This window comes from Sinocyclocheilus rhinocerous, unplaced genomic scaffold (genome assembly GCF_001515625.1).
Source record: "Sinocyclocheilus rhinocerous isolate Xijiao unplaced genomic scaffold, SAMN03320098_v1.1 scaffold72, whole genome shotgun sequence".
Classification (NCBI taxonomy): domain Eukaryota; kingdom Metazoa; phylum Chordata; class Actinopteri; order Cypriniformes; family Cyprinidae; genus Sinocyclocheilus; species Sinocyclocheilus rhinocerous.
In genome coordinates, this window is record NW_015628351.1 from 691,925 (window position 1) to 711,177 (window position 19,253).

At 41.5% G+C, this 19,253-nt stretch overlaps 1 protein-coding gene across 4 annotated transcripts in view; it reads right to left on the minus strand.

Moving 5' to 3' along the window:
- LOC107737519 (serine/threonine-protein kinase WNK3-like) overlaps positions 1-19,253 on the minus strand; it is a 72,619-nt gene that overhangs the window by 12,336 nt on the left and 41,030 nt on the right. The window contains exons 3-19 of one of the 4 annotated variants that reach the window (XM_016549016.1): positions 13,381-13,553; positions 12,962-13,182; positions 11,872-12,029; positions 11,362-11,450; positions 11,063-11,282; positions 10,238-10,553; positions 10,033-10,139; positions 9,620-9,841; positions 5,087-8,458; positions 4,600-4,640; positions 4,381-4,510; positions 4,173-4,289; positions 3,926-4,027; positions 3,742-3,790; positions 3,384-3,536; positions 1,588-3,197; positions 918-1,173 (exon numbers count right to left, since the gene is read on the minus strand). In XM_016549016.1, the coding sequence (XP_016404502.1) occupies positions 918-1,173; positions 1,588-3,197; positions 3,384-3,536; positions 3,742-3,790; positions 3,926-4,027; positions 4,173-4,289; positions 4,381-4,510; positions 4,600-4,640; positions 5,087-8,458; positions 9,620-9,841; positions 10,033-10,139; positions 10,238-10,553; positions 11,063-11,282; positions 11,362-11,450; positions 11,872-12,029; positions 12,962-13,182; positions 13,381-13,553 (7,336 nt within the window). Of the gene's footprint in view, positions 1-917; positions 1,174-1,581; positions 3,198-3,383; positions 3,537-3,741; positions 3,791-3,925; positions 4,028-4,172; positions 4,290-4,380; positions 4,511-4,599; positions 4,641-5,086; positions 8,459-9,619; positions 9,842-10,032; positions 10,140-10,237; positions 10,554-11,062; positions 11,283-11,361; positions 11,451-11,871; positions 12,030-12,961; positions 13,183-13,380; positions 13,554-19,253 lie in introns of all 4 variants that reach the window. The other 3 variants (XM_016549017.1, XM_016549015.1, XM_016549018.1) reach the window with 3 other exon arrangements.

Consider the following 19,253-nt stretch of genomic DNA (forward strand, 5'->3'; position numbering starts at 1 on the left):
ATGTCGTTTTCTGACTAAAAGCAACCAAAAAGCCAATTTAAAGTGGTTAAGCAAATAATAATAATAATAATAATAATAATCGGCAGGGATCCCAGACCAATACAATAAGTGTGCCTCCTCTATTTTAAAACCCACGAGCCACTACTGCATTGGAATGACTTTCTTGCTAAAGCTTCAGTATTAATGGTGCATTCAAATATAAATTCTAAAATGTCATGTGGCCCTATTAATTTTTTTACATTAAAATAAAAGTTTGCAGCTGTTATTTTTGCATTAGAATAGACAGAAATGGGCATATAATAGTTTCACGCCTCTTCAATTACTAAACAAATAACAAATAAACAGGTGCAAACTTCAGACTGGCCCATGTTGCTTGTAAACAAGTGTGCTATTTTGCGATTGCAGGTGCTCTGGGTGAGTGAGGCAGGGTGCAGGAAGGTGAGGGGCGCGGGCACTGCAATACTGCACTGCATACGGTGGGACAGGAGACTCAGATCCAGGTGCGACGCACAAGGGTCATCCCTCTTAGGTTCTCTCCCCTTTCTACACTCCTCTGTTCTTACCCCTGGGTAACCCATGCAGACAAAACAAAAAGGAGGCTACAACATAAACGTTAATGTACAGCAGAGCAATTCAGTTCAAACTAAAACTAAAGCAAGAAAAATGTATGGCTAGGTGATGTAATGATTTCAGTACAGACTAAACACAGCAACAACCACGTCACCACGGAAGAACTATTAGGATTAATAATTAATTATTAATTATTAATTCTAACAGTATTATTACAAATTAAGAAATCCCTATCTAGCAAGGTAAGAGTCAGCTACATTCATTTGGCTACATAAACATTTGTTTTAGGTCAGTGCCCACCCACACCCCTCACTCGCTCACTCTTGCGCGCATCCTGCGGACACTACCTTGCTGGACTCTGGGCTTCTTGAACAAGCTGGCGGAGTGGCGCAGTTTGCACGCCCAGCTTTTGAATTTGCGAGTCCAGGATTTCTTGCTAACAGGATTTCTGATACTAGGACATGTCAGGTTTAGGCCAAAATATCCACCTCCTTCATTGTGCTGAGGCTGCTGTTGTCCAGGCCACAGGGGGACAGGCGGCTGAGAAGAGGAAGGCAAGAGAACATCTCCAGGGGTGGAGCTTTCAGTGAGGGAAGGGGGAGCCTGGACACCACACATGAACAAGAGGAGGGAAACAAATTTAAGACGTGCGTGAAATGGCTGAAACGAATCTGAAATAAATTATACCATAATTTTAGAAATGTATCGTACTGTTTAACGTCTATAACATTTAATATATATATATATATATATATTTTTTTTTACCAACTTCATTATTTTAATTAGCTTTTTTTTTGTATTACCCTGACATTTTCTACTTTATCCCCCTGCTCAAAAAGAAAAACGAAATGAATTTTAATACAAAAATTTAAAAAACATGTTCATCATAGAAGAGGTGTATGTATGAACTGCATTTTAATGGATTTTTGAATAAAATGGACTGGGACAAAAAAAAAAAAAAAAAGCATCATGTCACTGATCTGTTTTGTGAGATAAACACACCCTACTTACACTTACAGATGATTCATTGGGCACTTTCGAGGATCCAGGCTCCTGTGGAGGGGAAACGAGAGAGCATGAAGGGGATGTAGAGGAGAAGGATGAAGCCGGCTGGTGTTGCACAGCAGACGGGATCGTCTCCTCTTCACCTGCTCTCTCCCGCTCTCCATCCGGAGAAGTAGAGGAAGAGCGAGGGGTGGTGGAGGAGGTGGTGGAAGAGGTGGAGTGAGGGGAGGTGTCTGAGGAAGTTGCAGGAGGAACGGAGAAAGTGTTGGGGGTCTCTGAAATCTCGTCAACTGCGGTGGAGGCCGCAGCAGATCCCGAGGTGGAGCTGGGGGCAGGAGCAGAGCCGCTGGTGGAGCCACTTCCCAGTGCCGCCCCACTACCACTGTATTCCTGATACAGAAGAGTCCTCAGCTTCTCATCCAATGTCTTGATCCGGTTGTCTACAAATTCGATTTTGGGTGGACCTTCGCTGTCTGACTCAGCTACCGAGGAGGGCTGAGCTGGAGAGGGTGTGAAAGTGTGGGAGAGGGTAGGAAGAGCCGTTTCAGAGAGCGGCAGGGGTGGGAGAGAGGTGTCCGAAAAGGGATGGGGTGGGGCGGAGTAGCTGACGGTGTCTTCCCCCGTGGACAGCTCAGACTCCGACTGCTGGATAGACACCTGCTTCTGCACAGCCGGAGGCACTGCGGTTTGTGTCATAGGCACCATATCTTGCGATACCTGCTGAAGTAACATCTGCGTTTGCTCACTGGGAAGCTGCTGCGGGATCACAGGTTGAAATGCAGATCGAAGCTGTTGGGAATCCTGGGTCTGGAGGCCATGCTGTGGATGCATGGTCAGTATCGCTGTGGTTTCGAGACACACATACTGATCTACCTTGTGCTGTTGGATTTGCTCAGCAGTGGCTGTTTGAAGGCTATGTTGCTGCAAGAAAGCAGTCTGTTGCATTGCCGGCTGTTGAGATTCAACTGGTACTTGTTGGTGAGGAACCTGCTGAACTTGGGCAGCTGGAAGAGCTCCCTGCAATGGTACGGTCTCCATTGGCATTGGCTGTGAGAGTGTTTTTGACTCGCTAGACTGGTGTGTAGGTGGCTGTGGAGCGACCTGGCGCACTGGCTGAGGCATAATCTGCTGTTTCTGAGCTTGTTCAGTGGTGGCCATTGCTGACTGTAGTGTCTGGGTTTGTTGAAGTACTTCTGTTGTCTGCAAGGGTGCCATTGGGGTTTGTTCTAGAAGTTGCTGTGAAGTATCAGCGTGAGTCACCAGCGATGCTGGAGGGGTCCCATAAGTAGATAAGGTAGAGAGGGGCTGTTCAGCCTCACCTTTAACTGCAGCTTTTCCTTGGTCCATGCTGGAGCCAATGAGGGCTGCGACTGCAGGGAAAGGAGCAGCAGAGGTGCTGGAAGCCATGACAGGGATTGGGCCTGCAGGCAGGGTAGCAGAGGAGACTTGCTCTGCTGTTGGCAAGGCAGCCGGTGTTACATCTTTTTGGGCAGCAATGGCTGAGGCTGACATGGATGCAGGTGCTGATACAGTAGAGACTGGAGGAGAGGATGCAGACAGTGAAGAACTTGGGGAAGATGCTATCCCAGCAAAAGACTCTGAGCGCTGAGGGCTCTCATGATCTGATAATACATTAGACAGTAGAATATTCAACAGTTGTCAAGACAATTAACAATATTCTTATTAATTATCACCACTATATCTCTATTTTAATAGAAAGCTAACAGTAGAAATGTTCTCAATTCATTAAAGTTTGGATCATTTCAATTGCAAATTTCACTCCAGGTGTGTCACAGTGAATTTTCTACCTTTCTCTGTTTCTGTGGACTTGGGAACTCGGGTCTCTCCCACTGGAGTGGGAGTGGAAGCTCCCTGGTTGGAGTGTGAGTCATGATGGCGAATGGTTTGGTTAATGAAGAATCGCCAGCGACCCACTGGGGAAGACTGAGGGGCTGAATCCACTTCGGAAAATAGCACATAATTATTTATATTACTATTAATTGTAACAATAGTGTAAAATTAAAAAGTCTTAGTTGATATAAATATATTTTTTTAATCAAGATAAAAAGATACCGAAGTTATAAAGTTAATGCAACTTTACCCCTTCCCAACTTTATTCTTCTGTTTTATTTGTGAGAAGATCAGACTGATTACAGTGTAACTCACTTGTTGCACTGGATGGGGTGCTCACATGGAGTTGCTCCAAGGACCCAGTCTGAGACAAATAAAAATTTTAAATTATAAATAAACCAAACATACACTTCCATTCAAATGCCGGGGTCATTTAAAAAAAAAAGAAATTAATACTTTAAATTTTTTTTTAACAACAATAACGTTGTGAATGACAGACCTGTGAGTGAGTGCTTAGTATTCCTTGAGCTTTCTTCACTATAGCTCTCAGCTCCTCAACAAATTTATCTTTTTCAGGCTCAAGGACAAAGTCCTCCTCCACCTACACAAAACACGTTGTTAAGACATTTACTGGTGTAGACATACTTCTATAGCAAAAGCCACAGGTCAGAATCAGCTATCACAAATTCTCTTAATATGTTTCTAAAAAAGCAAATGAATCATTCTAGCTGCTGAACGTATTTCACCATATAATCTGCAATGTCCTCTGGTGCATCTCCTTCAATGTCAAACTTGAATGTGACCATCTTGTTGCTGTGAGTCTCCAACTGACACTCTACCATGTTGTCCCCTGTGCCTGAGACCTACAACACAGAGTGTTTATAATATGATTCAATTTATATTTACATAAAAAGTGAAGTGCAGAAAATATTACAAATATTGTGATTTACATACCTGCAACATGCTGAGTTGAAAATGAGTTTTTTCAGCTTTTTGACAGGATGATCTCCTCTGAGATTTTACCTTATCTTGTTTTCCACTAGCCCACTGTGATTGGGCCTCATCTCCATTGGCAGGAGCAGAGCTAGATTGATAAAATATTTAAAATCAAATCACAGATCACATTGTTAAATGTATTACAAAAAAATCAAATAAGAATACACAACTGCTTACCCTGATGAAGGGCCCCTATTGGCAGACTGATTTAGGCTCTCCTGTTAAGCCAGAGGAAAGACAAACAAACAAATACACAAGAACAGCCACATACCAACAGAAAAACAAAAAGAAAAACAAAAGACAAAATATCAGTTATGTAATGAGTTGTACAAATAATAATAAAATAACATAAAAAAAAAATCCATAAGTAAAATAGCAAAGTAAGTGCAAACCAAAAACAAAACTGTCCTAAATTGAAAAGATAAAATTGTAAGTTTGATTTAAGTTTAACTTTGGTTTTGCAGGTGTTAAAAAGTGTTAAAAAGTAGTGGATCTTGCATCTCAAGTTAACAGAGTTAGAAGAGATAGATGTTTGTATGCCTTCTACCCTTATTAACATGTTCTGCAGAATCACTTTTATATATTGCCATATTCGCTGGTCAAAAATGTTCACTGCTATCGTGCAACACTGTATATCTGAAACTAATTCAAGGTGCTTTTGTACCTGAGCAATGCCCAGCAATGCAGCGTCACTTTCTGCCAGCGAGGTGGTGGGCAACACAGATCCATTAGAGTCATGGGACTGTGAAGCACTGACAGTAGGAGGGGAAGCAGGGATCATATCAGCAGACCTTGCCTGGTTTAGCTGTGCCTCTACTGTAACAGGAATTTCTGAAACTGGGACAGATGGTTGTAGGGCTGGGAGTGTGGCAGACAGCTGTAGGGAAGTATGAGATGGACTTGGGGGGATCTGTGACGGAATAAAGGCAGTTTGGGAGTAAGGAGGCTGCTCGAAACTCCCAGTAGCCTCTATGTGGGTCTGTGCCTGTGCGTTTGAGTGTGCTTGTGACTGCATGCTAGTCTGTGTGTGTGCTTGAGCGGGAAGGGTTGGTTTCTGCTGGTTCTGTGGGGAGGCTGGTGGACCTGAGACCACATGACTGTACAAAGGTACAGTTCTAGCTTGGGTCTGAGGTACCTGACTGGGTGCAATGTGAATCGGGATCATATGTTGGAGTACTGGTTGAGGCTGACTAGGTTGTTGGTGGAAATCTTGTGGTAGGACAGCATTCGGTGGCAGAAGCTGCTGCACGGGTTGGGCCTGATGCTGATGGTGCAGGGGTTGCTGTTGCTGCACATGGTGGTCTTGAGGCAGCTGCTGCTCATACGGTTGGGCAGCCTGAGGTTGTACCAGAGGCATGGGCTGCAAGACTGTCTGCATCGAGGCCACACTAACTGGTTGCTGCTGAGCTTTGATAACTGGCGGAGCCTGGGCCTGCATTTGAGATTGGTTTGTCTGTTGTAAAAAGCACTGTGTGGATGAAGTGGCCATTGGGTTGATGGTAGGTGCGAGTGACATATGAGACAGTACTGCTTGCTGATATTGTTGCAGAGGCGGCTGTTGTTGTTGTTTCACAGATTGTGTGAGGTCTAGCTGAACAGACTGGATGGTTTGCGAAGCGACAGGTGCTTGAGCAGATTGTGTGGGTAGAAGTGTAGAAGCAGCTGGGACTGTAGCATGCACAAGAGGCGCAGGAGTAGTTGACCCTACTGCAACTTGACACTGGAGAGAAGCTGCAGCTTGAGGTGGTACCAGCTGAGATTGGGATGGAAGGGTTTGTCCTTGTGAGACCATGTGTGTTGAATTCGATATAAAGGAATGAATGGGTTGTGGTGTAGGAACTTGTGTTGGAGATGTGATTTGTTGGGTTGGTTGTGGAACTTGCAGCTGGCCTGCTTGAATATTGCCTCCCATTGACTGCGGTGCAGGATGACTTTGAGTCTGCAAGGGAATCTGACAATAAATCGCAGGCTCCCCTTGACTTTGGATCTGAACTTGCGCTGAAGGTTGAGCTGACATCTGTGGTGGTACCTGTTGCTGGATGAGTACCGGGGCTGGTATTTGACTAGGTATTTGAGCACTAACCATTTTTGGTAGTGCTTGAACTAGGGTTGGAACTTGTAACTCTACCAGAGACGGTCTGTGTGATGCCTGGGGGAGGACAGCTTGTTGCTGCTGAATCAAGACATGCTGCTGCTCAGTTTGTTGTGGAGCAAGATGAGGCTGAGGTTGTGGGGGAATCATTTGTTGAGAGTGTTGGATTTGACTAATCTGCTGGATCGTCTCCGGAGGCTGTGCTTTTACCATTGTTGCTTGCTGTTGTCCGCTGTGATCTGCCAGAGGAGCACGTTGCTCCAAATGTTGTTTCTGTAATAAAACTTGTTGCAGTTGTTTTTCGGATAGTTGTCGCTGTAATTCAATCTGGTGTTGTTGCATCAGGAGGTGTTGCTGCATCTGTGACTCTCTTTGTTGTAGCAATGTCTGTTGTTGCTGTTCTGTCTGTTGTTGAAATATCTGCTGTTGCAATTGTTGATCTGTTGGCTTCTGTACTTGCAGCTGTTGCTGAAGAACATGTTGCTCTATCTGCTGAGACTGCTGCTGCTGGCTTAATAAAGTTTGTTGCTGTTCGATTTGTTGCTGCTGTTGCAGCTGCAGTACTTTTTGCTCTAACTGTTGCTGCTGCTGAATGAGCGCTTGTTGCTGCTGCTGTTGTAAAAGAGCTTGCTGTTGCTCCAACTGTTGTTGTTGCTGCTGCTGTTTAAACAAAGCCTGCTGCTGCTGCTCTAACTGTTGCTGATGTAAAAGAGCTTGTTGCTGCTTTAATTGGAGTTGCTGCTGTTGTTGTAGCAAAGCTTGCTGTTCCAATTGTTGTTGCTGCAGAAGAGCCTGTTGTTGTTCACGCTGCTGCTGCTGCAATAATGCTTGTTGTTGCTCCAATTGCTGTTGCTGAAACAAAGCCTGTTGCTGTTGTCTTTGCTGTTCCACCTGTTGCTGTAAAATAGCCTTTTGCTGCTGTTCTATTTGCTTTTGTTGTTGTAACGCTTGTTGCTGCTGCTCAATCTGTTGCTGTACCGCCAAGTTTTGTTGTTGCTGCAGAAGAATTTGTTGCTGCTCAACTTGCTGCTGTTGTGGTGGCGGAATATAAACTTGCTGTTGATGTTGTTTCTCCATTTGACTTTGCAAAACAGCTTTCTGTTGCTGCTCCATTTGTTGCCTAATCAGAAGTTGCTGTTGTTGTTGCTCCGTCAATTGCAATGGCTGCTGGATTGTTTGAAGTACCGACGGCTGTTGTACCAATGTCTTTACCATGTTCTGCTCTTGTGATTCAGACATTTGTTGCAAATAAACTTGCTGTGCCTGCTGTTGCGGAGTCTGATATTGTTCCACTGGGGGTTGTTGTACTGACGCCTGATGCTGCTGTATCACAACTTGCTGTTGGGGTTTGCTTGCAGGTTGTTGTATGTACACTTGCTGTTGTAGATCACTTTGCTGAGGGTTGGTCATTGTTTGCTGTTTCTGCTGTAGCAATGGGATATATGGCTGCTGAGAAGCACTGGAATGTGGCGGCTGTTCCTGCAGAACCACCTGGGGTTTTTCTACATGCTGTGGCTGTGGTAACAAAACTGCCATTTGTTGAACATGGTCCGTTTGCTGTGGCAACAACACCATCTGGTGCTGCTGTATTATATTTGCCTGCTTTTGTGGTGTTGGTTGCTGGATGTTCAGTTGCAATGTTCCGGGAAATTCTGACATCACCTGCTGTTGCATCTGAACAATAGTTTGCTGGGGCAAAACATCAGTGGGTTGTACAGAAGCAATAGTAGTTTGGGTCTGCATAGGTGGCATGATTTTGCCTGCTGATGCTATAGGTTCTCCAGCCGGGATGGAGGAAGTGAGGACAGTCATGTGTGCCTGGGGTGATATAGGGGTGATGTATGACTGTGACTGTACAAGAGAACTGTGGGGAGTGGAGGCGTCAGTGGGTCGGGAGTGTAACATTTGCGAGGATGTAACATCTGTTGAGTATTGTGGAAGGGGCTGGTGGGGAAAACATATTGGGATATTATTTGGGAAGATTGGATAGGCCAGAGTATGGTGTGGGGAAGCAAGTAGGGGTGGGAGGGAGAAAAAGAGAGAGCAAGAGTAAGCATTAGTGCAGTTCATTAATCATCCAAAGGAAACAAGACATTATAGAAAGCAAAAGATATGAAACAAGATTCCACATGTGGAGTCATTAGGTTATTTCTAGACTGTGTTCAGCCTACGATCAATGCTGCTGTTTTTTGATTATATGCCTCATCAGATCAGAGGTACTGTAGCTGTATCCCAAGAATGAAAGCCATTAAATATGTTGTTCGGGTCAACCCAGTCCACCACTAATGCTGTAGCCTATTCACACATTAGCCCTGCAATGCAGCAATGGTTTTTGAATGACAGCAGCAATTTCAGTCAGGTATGCCAACTTTTCACAGAGTTTGAAAACCCCAAATTATACTTGTAGTCAAATTGTTTTGATTTGTTGTTTTGCTCCTAGTGTGAATAGGCCTTAATTCAGATATGTTTCCAACTCACTGCCTCAGGAAATTTATTTCCATTCTGTAAACATTGTAGCTTTGCCCTCAAATACTGTTGCTAGCACTCCTCTGTATACTTTATTATATTTTTGAAATATATTACTATCTATAACCATACATTTTATATGACAAAACTGTACTAAAATATATAATATAATTACAATTCAAGCAAATAAATACAATTTTGCTTGGTTTTACAGCCATTACCAGCTCATATGGTTCAGCTTATAAAATCAACTCGATTTTACAGTCAAATTCAACAACAAATATGTTCTCTGGACCTAACATTAAAAATGTAGGTCAGTGAACATCATGTAACTCAGCACATGACCTAAATCAAAGTCACAGACTGCACAGAGAGATTCCTGAAAGGAAATCCAATTCAGTATTTCAGTAATAAGAGTGCCATGTCTACATATTGTTACTGACAAAAGGCACAGAATATGAGGGATGAAATACTCCAACAGTCCACTCAACATATTCCACTAAAATAAGATTTGACACTGAGTGTACCAAGTCTCCCTGGATTGATTTGTTTTAGATATGAATTATGTCCAATTCAAGAGTGGACCAAGAGAAGAAGAAGAAAACACACAGTAAAGCTGGACACAAGGGAGACAGTCACCTGAGAATATTGTTGAGGCACACTTAATGGGACCTGTGATGCCATAGTAACTGGTTGAATGAAAGTCTGTGCCACAGGAATGTTAGGAGCCCCACCACCAGTTTGGCCAATGGAAATGCCAGATATCCCACCATTCTGGCCAACAGGCACATTTGGAACCCCTCCGCTCTCACCAATAGGGAGCAGCTGGGGGTGAGACATAACCCCTGCTCCTTTCACTTCCTAAATAAAGGAAACCATTCTTATCCAACAAAAGTGTACATTCAAACAACAATTACTTTTTTTTACTGAACATCAAAGGTTTCAAATGAGCAAGAATGGTGGTGTTTCAGCAGCTGGGGATGTATGGCACAAGATAAAAAGTTTGTGAACATGCAAATTATGAAATGGTTTCCTGAAGTAGCAGTACTTACAGATGTGCCAGTGGGGTAGCTGGTTTGAGCATGAGCACATTGGTTCGCTGTCTCAGGTACAGAAAAAGCTTGGCTTTGTCCACTGACAGCAGGAAGACTCTCACCCTCTGAATATGGAAAAGTGGATCAACATTTGGAACAAATATTAGCTAAAAGTTCCTGTTAGATCCTATTCATTAAATGTGATTAAAAATGAATCGTGCACCTGTGAGGCCCAATGCAGTGCCTTGCTGTTGGACATGTTGGTCCACTTCCGGCAGCTCCTCTGCCTCTCCCTGACCCCCAGCAGCTGCAGCAGCTCCTGTGCCCTGTGAGGAGGTGGTGCCGGAAGGCTGGACATAAGAAAAGGAGGAGGTTAGGACCGAGGAGTCATGGCGCTCATCCAGACATTGGTGTTGTTGCTGCTGTTGGAGAAACTGCTGTTGCCGCCGTTCACGTGACTTCTTAATCAGAGTCACCCTGTCTCTGATGGACTTCCCCACCACCTTAGCATCACTTTCATGGAAAAAGCCGGACTTCACCTATAAAGAAGCAACAGAATTGGAGCATGAGTAAAAAAAAATAAAAGGGAGGGAGAATGTAAATTATGTCTTAAAGGGATAATTCACCCAAAAATGAAGTTTACACATTCAACACATTACACATTCAACAATATAATATATACAAACATTTAAAAAAAATTCAGCTTAAAAAAAAACAAAAAAAAACAAACAAAAAAACACACAATTCTCTAAAATATTCATTAAATGTACTTGTGTGAAAAAAAAAAAAAAGCCTTTTTTTTTTTTCTTTTCTGGGTCCATCTTACAAAATAAGCCCTAAAATGTTTGTCCTGATAAAAACTGTTGTCTCATGACATTAAAAACCGGGGGGAAAAACAGTTTTACAAACAGGATAGTGCTATAGTAATGACATTTTTGGGTGAACTGTTCCTTTAAAAAATGAATCACAATAAATGAGCACAAATGATAGTTTCTATTATTTCTGTTTTTACAGATTTAAAATACTTGTCCTCTTATATGTTTCTCACCATCTCTAGTGCAACTTCTTCAGCACTATCATTCTCCAAGTCGTAGCTGAACTCGATGGCCTCGTTGTCCTTGTGCTTGCCTTTGAGTTTCTTTGGCTCTTCAACCCAGATTCGCAGGGCCAGGCAGTCTTTGCAGCCTGTATCTTCCTCAGCGAGCTCCACACGCACACCGGTGTCCTCCGCAAAGAAGGCATGATTTAGAAGGTCCTTCACTGAGAGCCTGAGGGTGAAAAGAGAATTGAGATGACTCTGCATTCTCGCTTCTCTTACAGAAGAACTTCCACTGTTTATGTGCTTACCGCTCAAGTCGGTTTTGGCGAATACAGCCCTCAATGATTTCTTTTACCTCAGGGTCGTTTACTTTGTCAAAACTGGCAGGCTTGATACCCTGCAAAAAGAGAAAATGTAGTTTGTTAATTCCCCACATGATTCACAAAGCACCTCGACGCTATGTGCATACTGATTTGAAGTGCATAGTACTGCATACAAAACGTTTGTACTTAAAACCATCATAAAAAAGGGTGAATTCACTAAAACTAATTGTGCCCACTGACAGTGAAGTTTATTTGCACATGCTTAAACATCTTTGCCAAACAATCTGCATTGCTTAATTCCCAAAGGTGCAGGCTGGTTTTGAGTGTCAGATTGTGAAGTATGCAGCAGACAACCATAATATGCCATACTTTGTACATACTTTGCTGAAAGTATACTGGACTACACCATGTGTCAGAAATTGAATAAAGGCTCAGCATCAGTAAGTGAATTCACCCAATAATAATCTACAAAACAAGAGTCATATAAAGACTTACACTAGTGACTTTGCGGTAGATCTGTGCAGCATTTTGGCATTCTGAATATGGGTACTCTGAGGTAGCCATTTCTAGCATGCACATGCCAAAGGCATAGACATCCACTGACTCGTCATAGTGCTCCTCATACATCTCTGGGGCCATGAACTCTGGAGTACCTGAGAAATCAATACAACATTCATTTGACATCCTGTCTCTTGTTTGCATCTGTCTGCCATTTCTGCCATCTTTATCTTCTGTTGTTATGGTAAAAACACAAATCTGTACAACTAATTTCTTCTTTTCTCCTTGACAACGGCCAATCAATGTGCAAGTAGTTATGACAACTTAATTATCACAATGACCTTGAAGTCTGAAGCCTATAAATGTGCACCATTCACATGCAAGACTTTTTTTAATGTATCACAAAGGCAAAACAAGTTTGAACCATTTTCCTCAGATTCAACTGCAAACCACAAGTATATCATATATCAAGAAGCCCTTGAACCAATTGTGTCCCTTTTTCTGGCTTGATCTTGAAACTTCTGAAATTCTAATGATGGATTTCAGCCACTGCAAGTAGAAATCATCATCTATGCAGCACCCTGGTGCTTTCACAGATCTTGTTAATCATGAAACCTTTGCAGCGACCTTGCAATAATTGTGTAAATTTTCCCAAGTATGCTGCTGCTGGAAGCTTTCAGGTTTACCTTCTTAAAAAGAACAGTGTTATAAATGGAAATGCTGCTTCCTTTTTCATGTTTGAACTAATTTGAATATCTGCCGTACTAACTTTCCGTGCTAAAAAAATCAATAGGTATTGATGTTTTTGTGTGTGCACACATTGCCGTCAATAATGTGGAGCAGCAAGCAGTGCCCTTTAGTGTGCTCCAGTGTGGCAATACGATTTAAGTGAGCTAAAGAGACGCAAGAAGGAAGCAAGAAGAGACCTTTTCTTAGATCCTTGACAGGCACCATAATTACAGCCACCAATGTGGAAGACCTGCACCCCATTCAGGACAAGCATTTAACCAAAAGGCTATGAAGAGGACAGTCACATATTCAAGAACATCTGTTACTACCCACAGGAAACTGAATGAAAGGCACAGACCTATGACACTCTTGGCAAACGATGTTCGCATGAGGGTGGCAAGGCCCAGGTCACCAATCTTTACTGATCCGGTCGGGCCTGTGATGAAGATATTGTCACACTTGAGGTCACGGTGCACAATGGGTGGCGTACGGGTGTGTAGGAACTGTAGACCCTTTAGGATCTGCCTGCACCAGCTTCGAAGAACCTTGGGCTTCATCACTTTAAAGCGCTTAAGGTACCTGAAGCAGAGAAAAGCAGTCACAAGTTTCTCATGAAGATGTTTTCACTCTTACTTGATGATGATATATTGTATGAATCTTAGCAGCCTGAATGGGCCAAATATATTTACTATAATATTTACTTTTCACACATATTTATATAAGTGTATTATTTATTTCAATATTAAATAACAATGAAAAAATGTAAATAATACACACGTTTTGAGCGTTCCTGAGGTCATGAGCTCAGTCACTAGGACAATGCACTTCTTGCCTCTAAGAACAGACTCCCAGGAGTCATAAAAACGCACAATGTTGGGATGCTGTAGACCCTTCAGCATTTCAGCCTCCTCTTTAAACCGCTGCTGCTCCGCTTTGGTCAGCTTTCGATCCTGACAAATAAACAAACAAAAAACATATTAAATATGGTAGTACATGTCATTAAACGTAGCCTGTAATGATTTAAAATTTCCTTAAAACTGTTTAACTCTGGTCTATTTTTACTTCACAATCTGAAAAACAAAAAAACAACCAAATGACTGGAATGGAGAGCAAAAAAGGGATATAGACATGTCTGAACCAATTATGATTGTAATTCTAAGCAAAAAGGACATAAGAAATGGAAAAGCTCTTGCTTCAACATCCTTTCTATGAAAGATAGAATTATTTTCACACCCAAAAGTGCTCTCGACTGTCCTATTAATCATGTTAATGACCAAGTCATAAATATTACTAACTAGTCTGTGATTTTTGTATAAATGGGATTTAAATTCTCACAGTAAAGTACTCATAAATTATATTGTATTGCCTCATTAATTATGAATGTCAGCATACCATGATAGCACAGCACACTTCCAGCCACTTGCTGCTGAAAGAAAATGAGTTCCACTTAAAAAAATGTGCTGCGAGAGAGGAATGTTCAAAGCTTTGTATCCATTCAGTTTTACTGCAAGAATGTAACCCTCCCAAACACGCTACGTTATGTCTGACTCTGTCATAAGCGAATCTGCCATCTTTGGTGGTTTCAATACAGCAATGTGGCAGGTGGGGTGGAGGGAGAGTATATACCGACGGCTGATCACAGCAAAACGCTTGCTTCAGCATGGACACATGTGCTCAGAGACGGTACACTAGCGATCAACGGCCACCAGGTGGCGCTGGTAAAAAGGAGATGTGTGACAGGGAGGCAACACCCAGCATTAGCCTAAAAATCTAATTTCAGCCACAGCGGCCACCATGACCAGATTGCCCCAGTGTGGCGGATGTTGATTAAATCCCTTCGCTGGCACAAAGTGGGGAAAATGCCACAGTGCCAACACCAAGCACACATACATACACTCACTCACTCCACTGGCAAACGCCACACACACTTGTGCTGCCATGCGACACACTGATGATTAACTGTGCTCACCCTGAACAACCCCACGATACTAATAAAACATATTAGATGAAGCCTTGATGCACATTTGTTTTCAAAGGACGAGTGAATATGTTATCATTTCCTCACCATCTTATTGTTTTAAACATGTACAACTTATTTTTTCTGTAGAGGACAAAAGAAGATATTTTGAAGAATGTTTCTTCTGTTCGTGTCCATATTCACTGCGGTTTAAAACAACACTAGAGCCCTTTGACTTCCATTGTATGGACAAAAAACACCAAGACATTTTTTTTTTTAAATATCAGGTTTTATACAGGTTTAAAATGACACGAGGTTGAATAAATCATGACAATTTTCATATTAGGATGAACTATCCCTTTAAGACAAGCCACTGTTTGTTTCTTTTCTTCACTGAATCTGAACAGATGTCCCAAAAAAGGCTTGTAATCTTTAATCTGTGTGATGACAGAACATCTCTCTGAATTCTGATTTAAACAGACCAAAAAAATAAATAGGCCTAAACATTATCAGTCTAACTCTGATACTCTGCATTGGGTTCATTCAGTACATGTAGCTGAATTCAAATGAAGTACTGATTCCTTGACCCTTAGGCTTTGAGAGTTAGTCTGTGTGACCTACAATGATAAAATAATCAAAGATGTCTGGGTCAAAGGCCACAACATTATGTTATATAAGCAGTGTGTAAAATAAAAAGCCAAATAACAGTAAGAAATGACAGCTTTCACAGCTCGGCAAACTCACTGCATGAGATCTATAGACATAATTTGACTTTAATTTCTGTAAACAACTTTGCAATGGCCTGCTGTCTATGCATCAACAAGTAAAGCTAATTTCTGGAGGCTGTTTTGTGGCGTACAATCTGATTTGCCATGTAATGAGGTTTCTCTGTTGTTAAACTTCCATCTGTAAATCATGTCATCCTCTCTCTGCTCCCCCTTCTCTTTTAAGGCATCAACTAACTAGGTGTTAGTTTGAGGAAGTATTCCGTGGAAGCTGAGGCCTCTTGTTTTCTTTTCCTCCTTTCTATGCCAGTAAGTTATGTGAAGACCCATGATCAATCTGCCCACAGAACTGACAAATGCACTGCATAATCTAAACACCAGTCATTCACAAAATTCTTCGCATACATTACCATTCAAAAGTTTGGAGTTAGTAAGATTTCTTGTTTGAAAGAAATGTATATGTTTATTCAGCAAAGATGTCAAAAGTGACGGTCAAAAGATTTATGATGTTACAAAATATTTCTAAAATAAATCTTTATCCAAAATTCTGAAAAAAATATATCATGGCTTACACAAAAATATTAAGCAGCACAAGTGCTTTCAACATTGATAATAATAAGAAATGTTTCATAAACATCAAATCATCATATTAAAATGATTTGGGGATGAAAGATCATGTGGCACAGAAGACTGGAATAATGGCTGCTGAAAATGTTGCTTTGTTTTAAAATTACATCTCAAATTATATTAAAGCAAAATGCAGTAATTTTAAATTATAATAATATTTCACATTGTTCCTGTTGTTATTGATAAAAAAAAATGCAGGTTTGGTGAGCATAAGAGACCACTTTCAAAAACATTTTTAAAAACCAACCAAAAGCCCCTGCATTGTTTATTTTTTATTATATTAAAGTTTTGAAGATTTCAGCTACCAATAAAAATGCAGTACTCTCAGCTTCACTTTAGACTTCTTAAAGCATATTCAGTCAGTTAAATTTCAATTCAATGAGTCATAATTTGTTTCCAAAACTATCATAAATCAGTTCAGCAACTCAATTCTTCAGCAACAGCGTAAAGGCACAAATATTTGTCAAGGTGTCTCTTGCTAATTCTGTGAAGGTTCCACATAAACACTGTGTTAAAGTATGTCTGCTTTGATCAGCCAATAAAAACAGAACAAGAGGAAATCTGGAGAGGATTTTCTGTGCAGATTGTGTTGAATGCTCCTGTGTGTGCTTATTTGTACAGTGCAAGCACACTTTTCATGGTATAAATGCCACTGCAGATATGCCTTCTATGCCATTTTTGTAACGCTGCACACAGCGAGGCACTTATCTGTAATGTTTTGCCCTATGCAAGCATTTTCAATAACCAGAATTATTAATAATTCATTTAAATTCAGATGAATTGGAGGATCGATCCGGAATCGTTTAGGAAAGCATGACGATGCATCAGTGAATGGATTTTACCCCCACCTCTTGCATGTACACAGAATTTGTTTAGACCTAGTCAAGGTTGTAATCAAATGTGCAAGTTTAATAAATGTCTCATTGAAAAACCCATATTGATCAACAACTATTCAGAATCATAAAGCTACCAACATAAAACTTGTAACAGTTACAAACAAACCCACACATCACTAAAAGCATCACCCCGATCCTTGAACTTTGACCATACATTTTCAGCACTACAACAAGGTTTCTTTGTGTTGACAGACGCTTCCTGTTTTGTGGTGCATTGAAAATTCATGCTGAGCTCTGTGTTTTGCGGCTAAAAGCTAACATGAGTGTATCAGCATGTGTGTGCTGGTGTTCCGTCTGCTGGTGAACTCTGAATGCTGAGTTAGTGTCTTGTAAGGGCGCCTCTATCTGTCTGAGTTTCACCGTTCCTTTGGCTTCTTCATGACAGTGTCTTGTCCTGGCTTTTATAGCATTATGTTCAGAAACCTGGGTCAGCAGTAGGGCTGTGCGATATGGACAAAAAAAACCTATCGCGATTTTTTTGATCAATTTAGCGATTTCGATTTTAATCACGATTTTGACACACACAGACATGCTTTACAGTCATTAATATGCATTTATGGTGTAATTACTAAATTTCCGTGTCAATCCATGTTAATTTTTACCGCAAATAATGCGCTGCCACTTTAATTCAGCGCGTGCAGCACAGCAGAAATAGATTCCGTGCAGAAACGATCGCAGCATGACTGCTGCAGACGCACCGCTCCTGGAGCGCACTGCCGGACAGCAATCGTGTGCAGTGTGAACGCTCGGATCCGTTAACATGGGCGCGGAAAAAATACACACCACAGACGGAGTGTGTGAACCTGGCGTTACGTTTGTATGCCCGCCCGGTCTATTTAGAAATCGCGCAAGCTCAAATCGCGATTTTATGACGATTTCGATTAATCGCACAGCCCTAGTCAGCAGTGGCAAGGAGAATTAAGAAAGTGAGTGATTAGTCATGTCATGTAAAACCAGATGGACATTTTTTGCATTTACACACTATTGTCTGGCTATCCGGCTGAAATGTCCCTTTTATGGAATCACAGATACAGGATTTGAACCTGAACCTTCCAGGTTGCAAAATCACTGACCATGGCACCTGGTAAAGCTTGGTAATGAGTTTGGGTCGTTCAATATCTAAGGCTTATTAGTCACAAACGACGCCACACATTGAAATGAGAAACAAACCGGTCAGGCAACCTGTCAACCACACTTTAAACATTATGCAAGTTTCCATGTTAAAGTTGCGTCTGCTGAGTTTGTCCGTGTGTTTGTTCAGTTGTCAGGTGAGGCTCCAGTAACTCAGGCTACCGTAAACAGTATAAAGCCTAAGCCAGCCTGACCCTTTCCACAAAAAGAAACACTTCAGGACCTGTCACCTGTTCACAGCCCGAAAAAGCCCACAAAAACACAACACATGAATGCTTGCTGAACTCCCCATGTGCTGATGAAACATAAGTAGTATGCATTAGTACACAATGCGTACATCATGGCTTTTAAATTGAGTTTAGCGGTGCCATCCACATTCACTAATCTAAACGAATTCTCTGATCCCTGTGGATGTGTAAAGCAATCATGACTATCATCTTTTTATTATTGTGCTAGTCGATACGCCTTTTGGGTTTAACTGCAATGAAGAGGCAAGGGAGGGTGGATGATCAGCTCATATTACTAACACATTCACTGTAATAGAGCTTTATGGCAAATGCAACATAATACCCACTAGCTTAATGCATTGCAATGAAGACACATGCCTGTCTTCATGTATATGTGTGTGCGCTATAGTGAAAACAAACATGACAAGAAACATTTAGATAGTTTTAGTAAGCAATCCTTTAATAACTAATAAATGCACTATTACGAACAACTGATCGCATGACAAAATTATTCAAACATATAATATCAAGACTTAGGCCCAATCCCAATTCTACCCCTTACTTCTACACTTACTTTCATATGTTCACGTGAAGGGGTAGGGGTGTCTCGATTCTCTTTTGGTTGAAGGCGTAGAGGTAGGGGGAAGGGCCAGATAGCCCTTCAAATGAAGATTTTTCGGGACGACACTTCAAACGAAGGGGTATGAGAATTATCTCAGCATAAACCAGCTACAGCGGCAACATGGCTGCCCGAGCAAACAAAAAGACACATAAATGTATTTGGCAATAATACAGATTTTAATGAAAAGTAATCATTTGTTTTTTGTTACATTCCATCGTGTGTTCATATTTATGGTCATGTTATTCAAAGAAATGTTTGCAAAAAAAAACATTTGCTAAAGTTTGCTAATGTTAAAACATTACTGACCGTACAATAGTGCCACAACATATTTTCATATCTGATCAGGGCGATAGGGGGGCTAGTCCCCCCAATAATCAATAATTAGAAATCGCTAAACCTTTTTCTCAAATATTGCTAATTCGCGAGAGAGAGAGAGAGAGAGAGAGAGAGAGAGAGAGAGAGAGA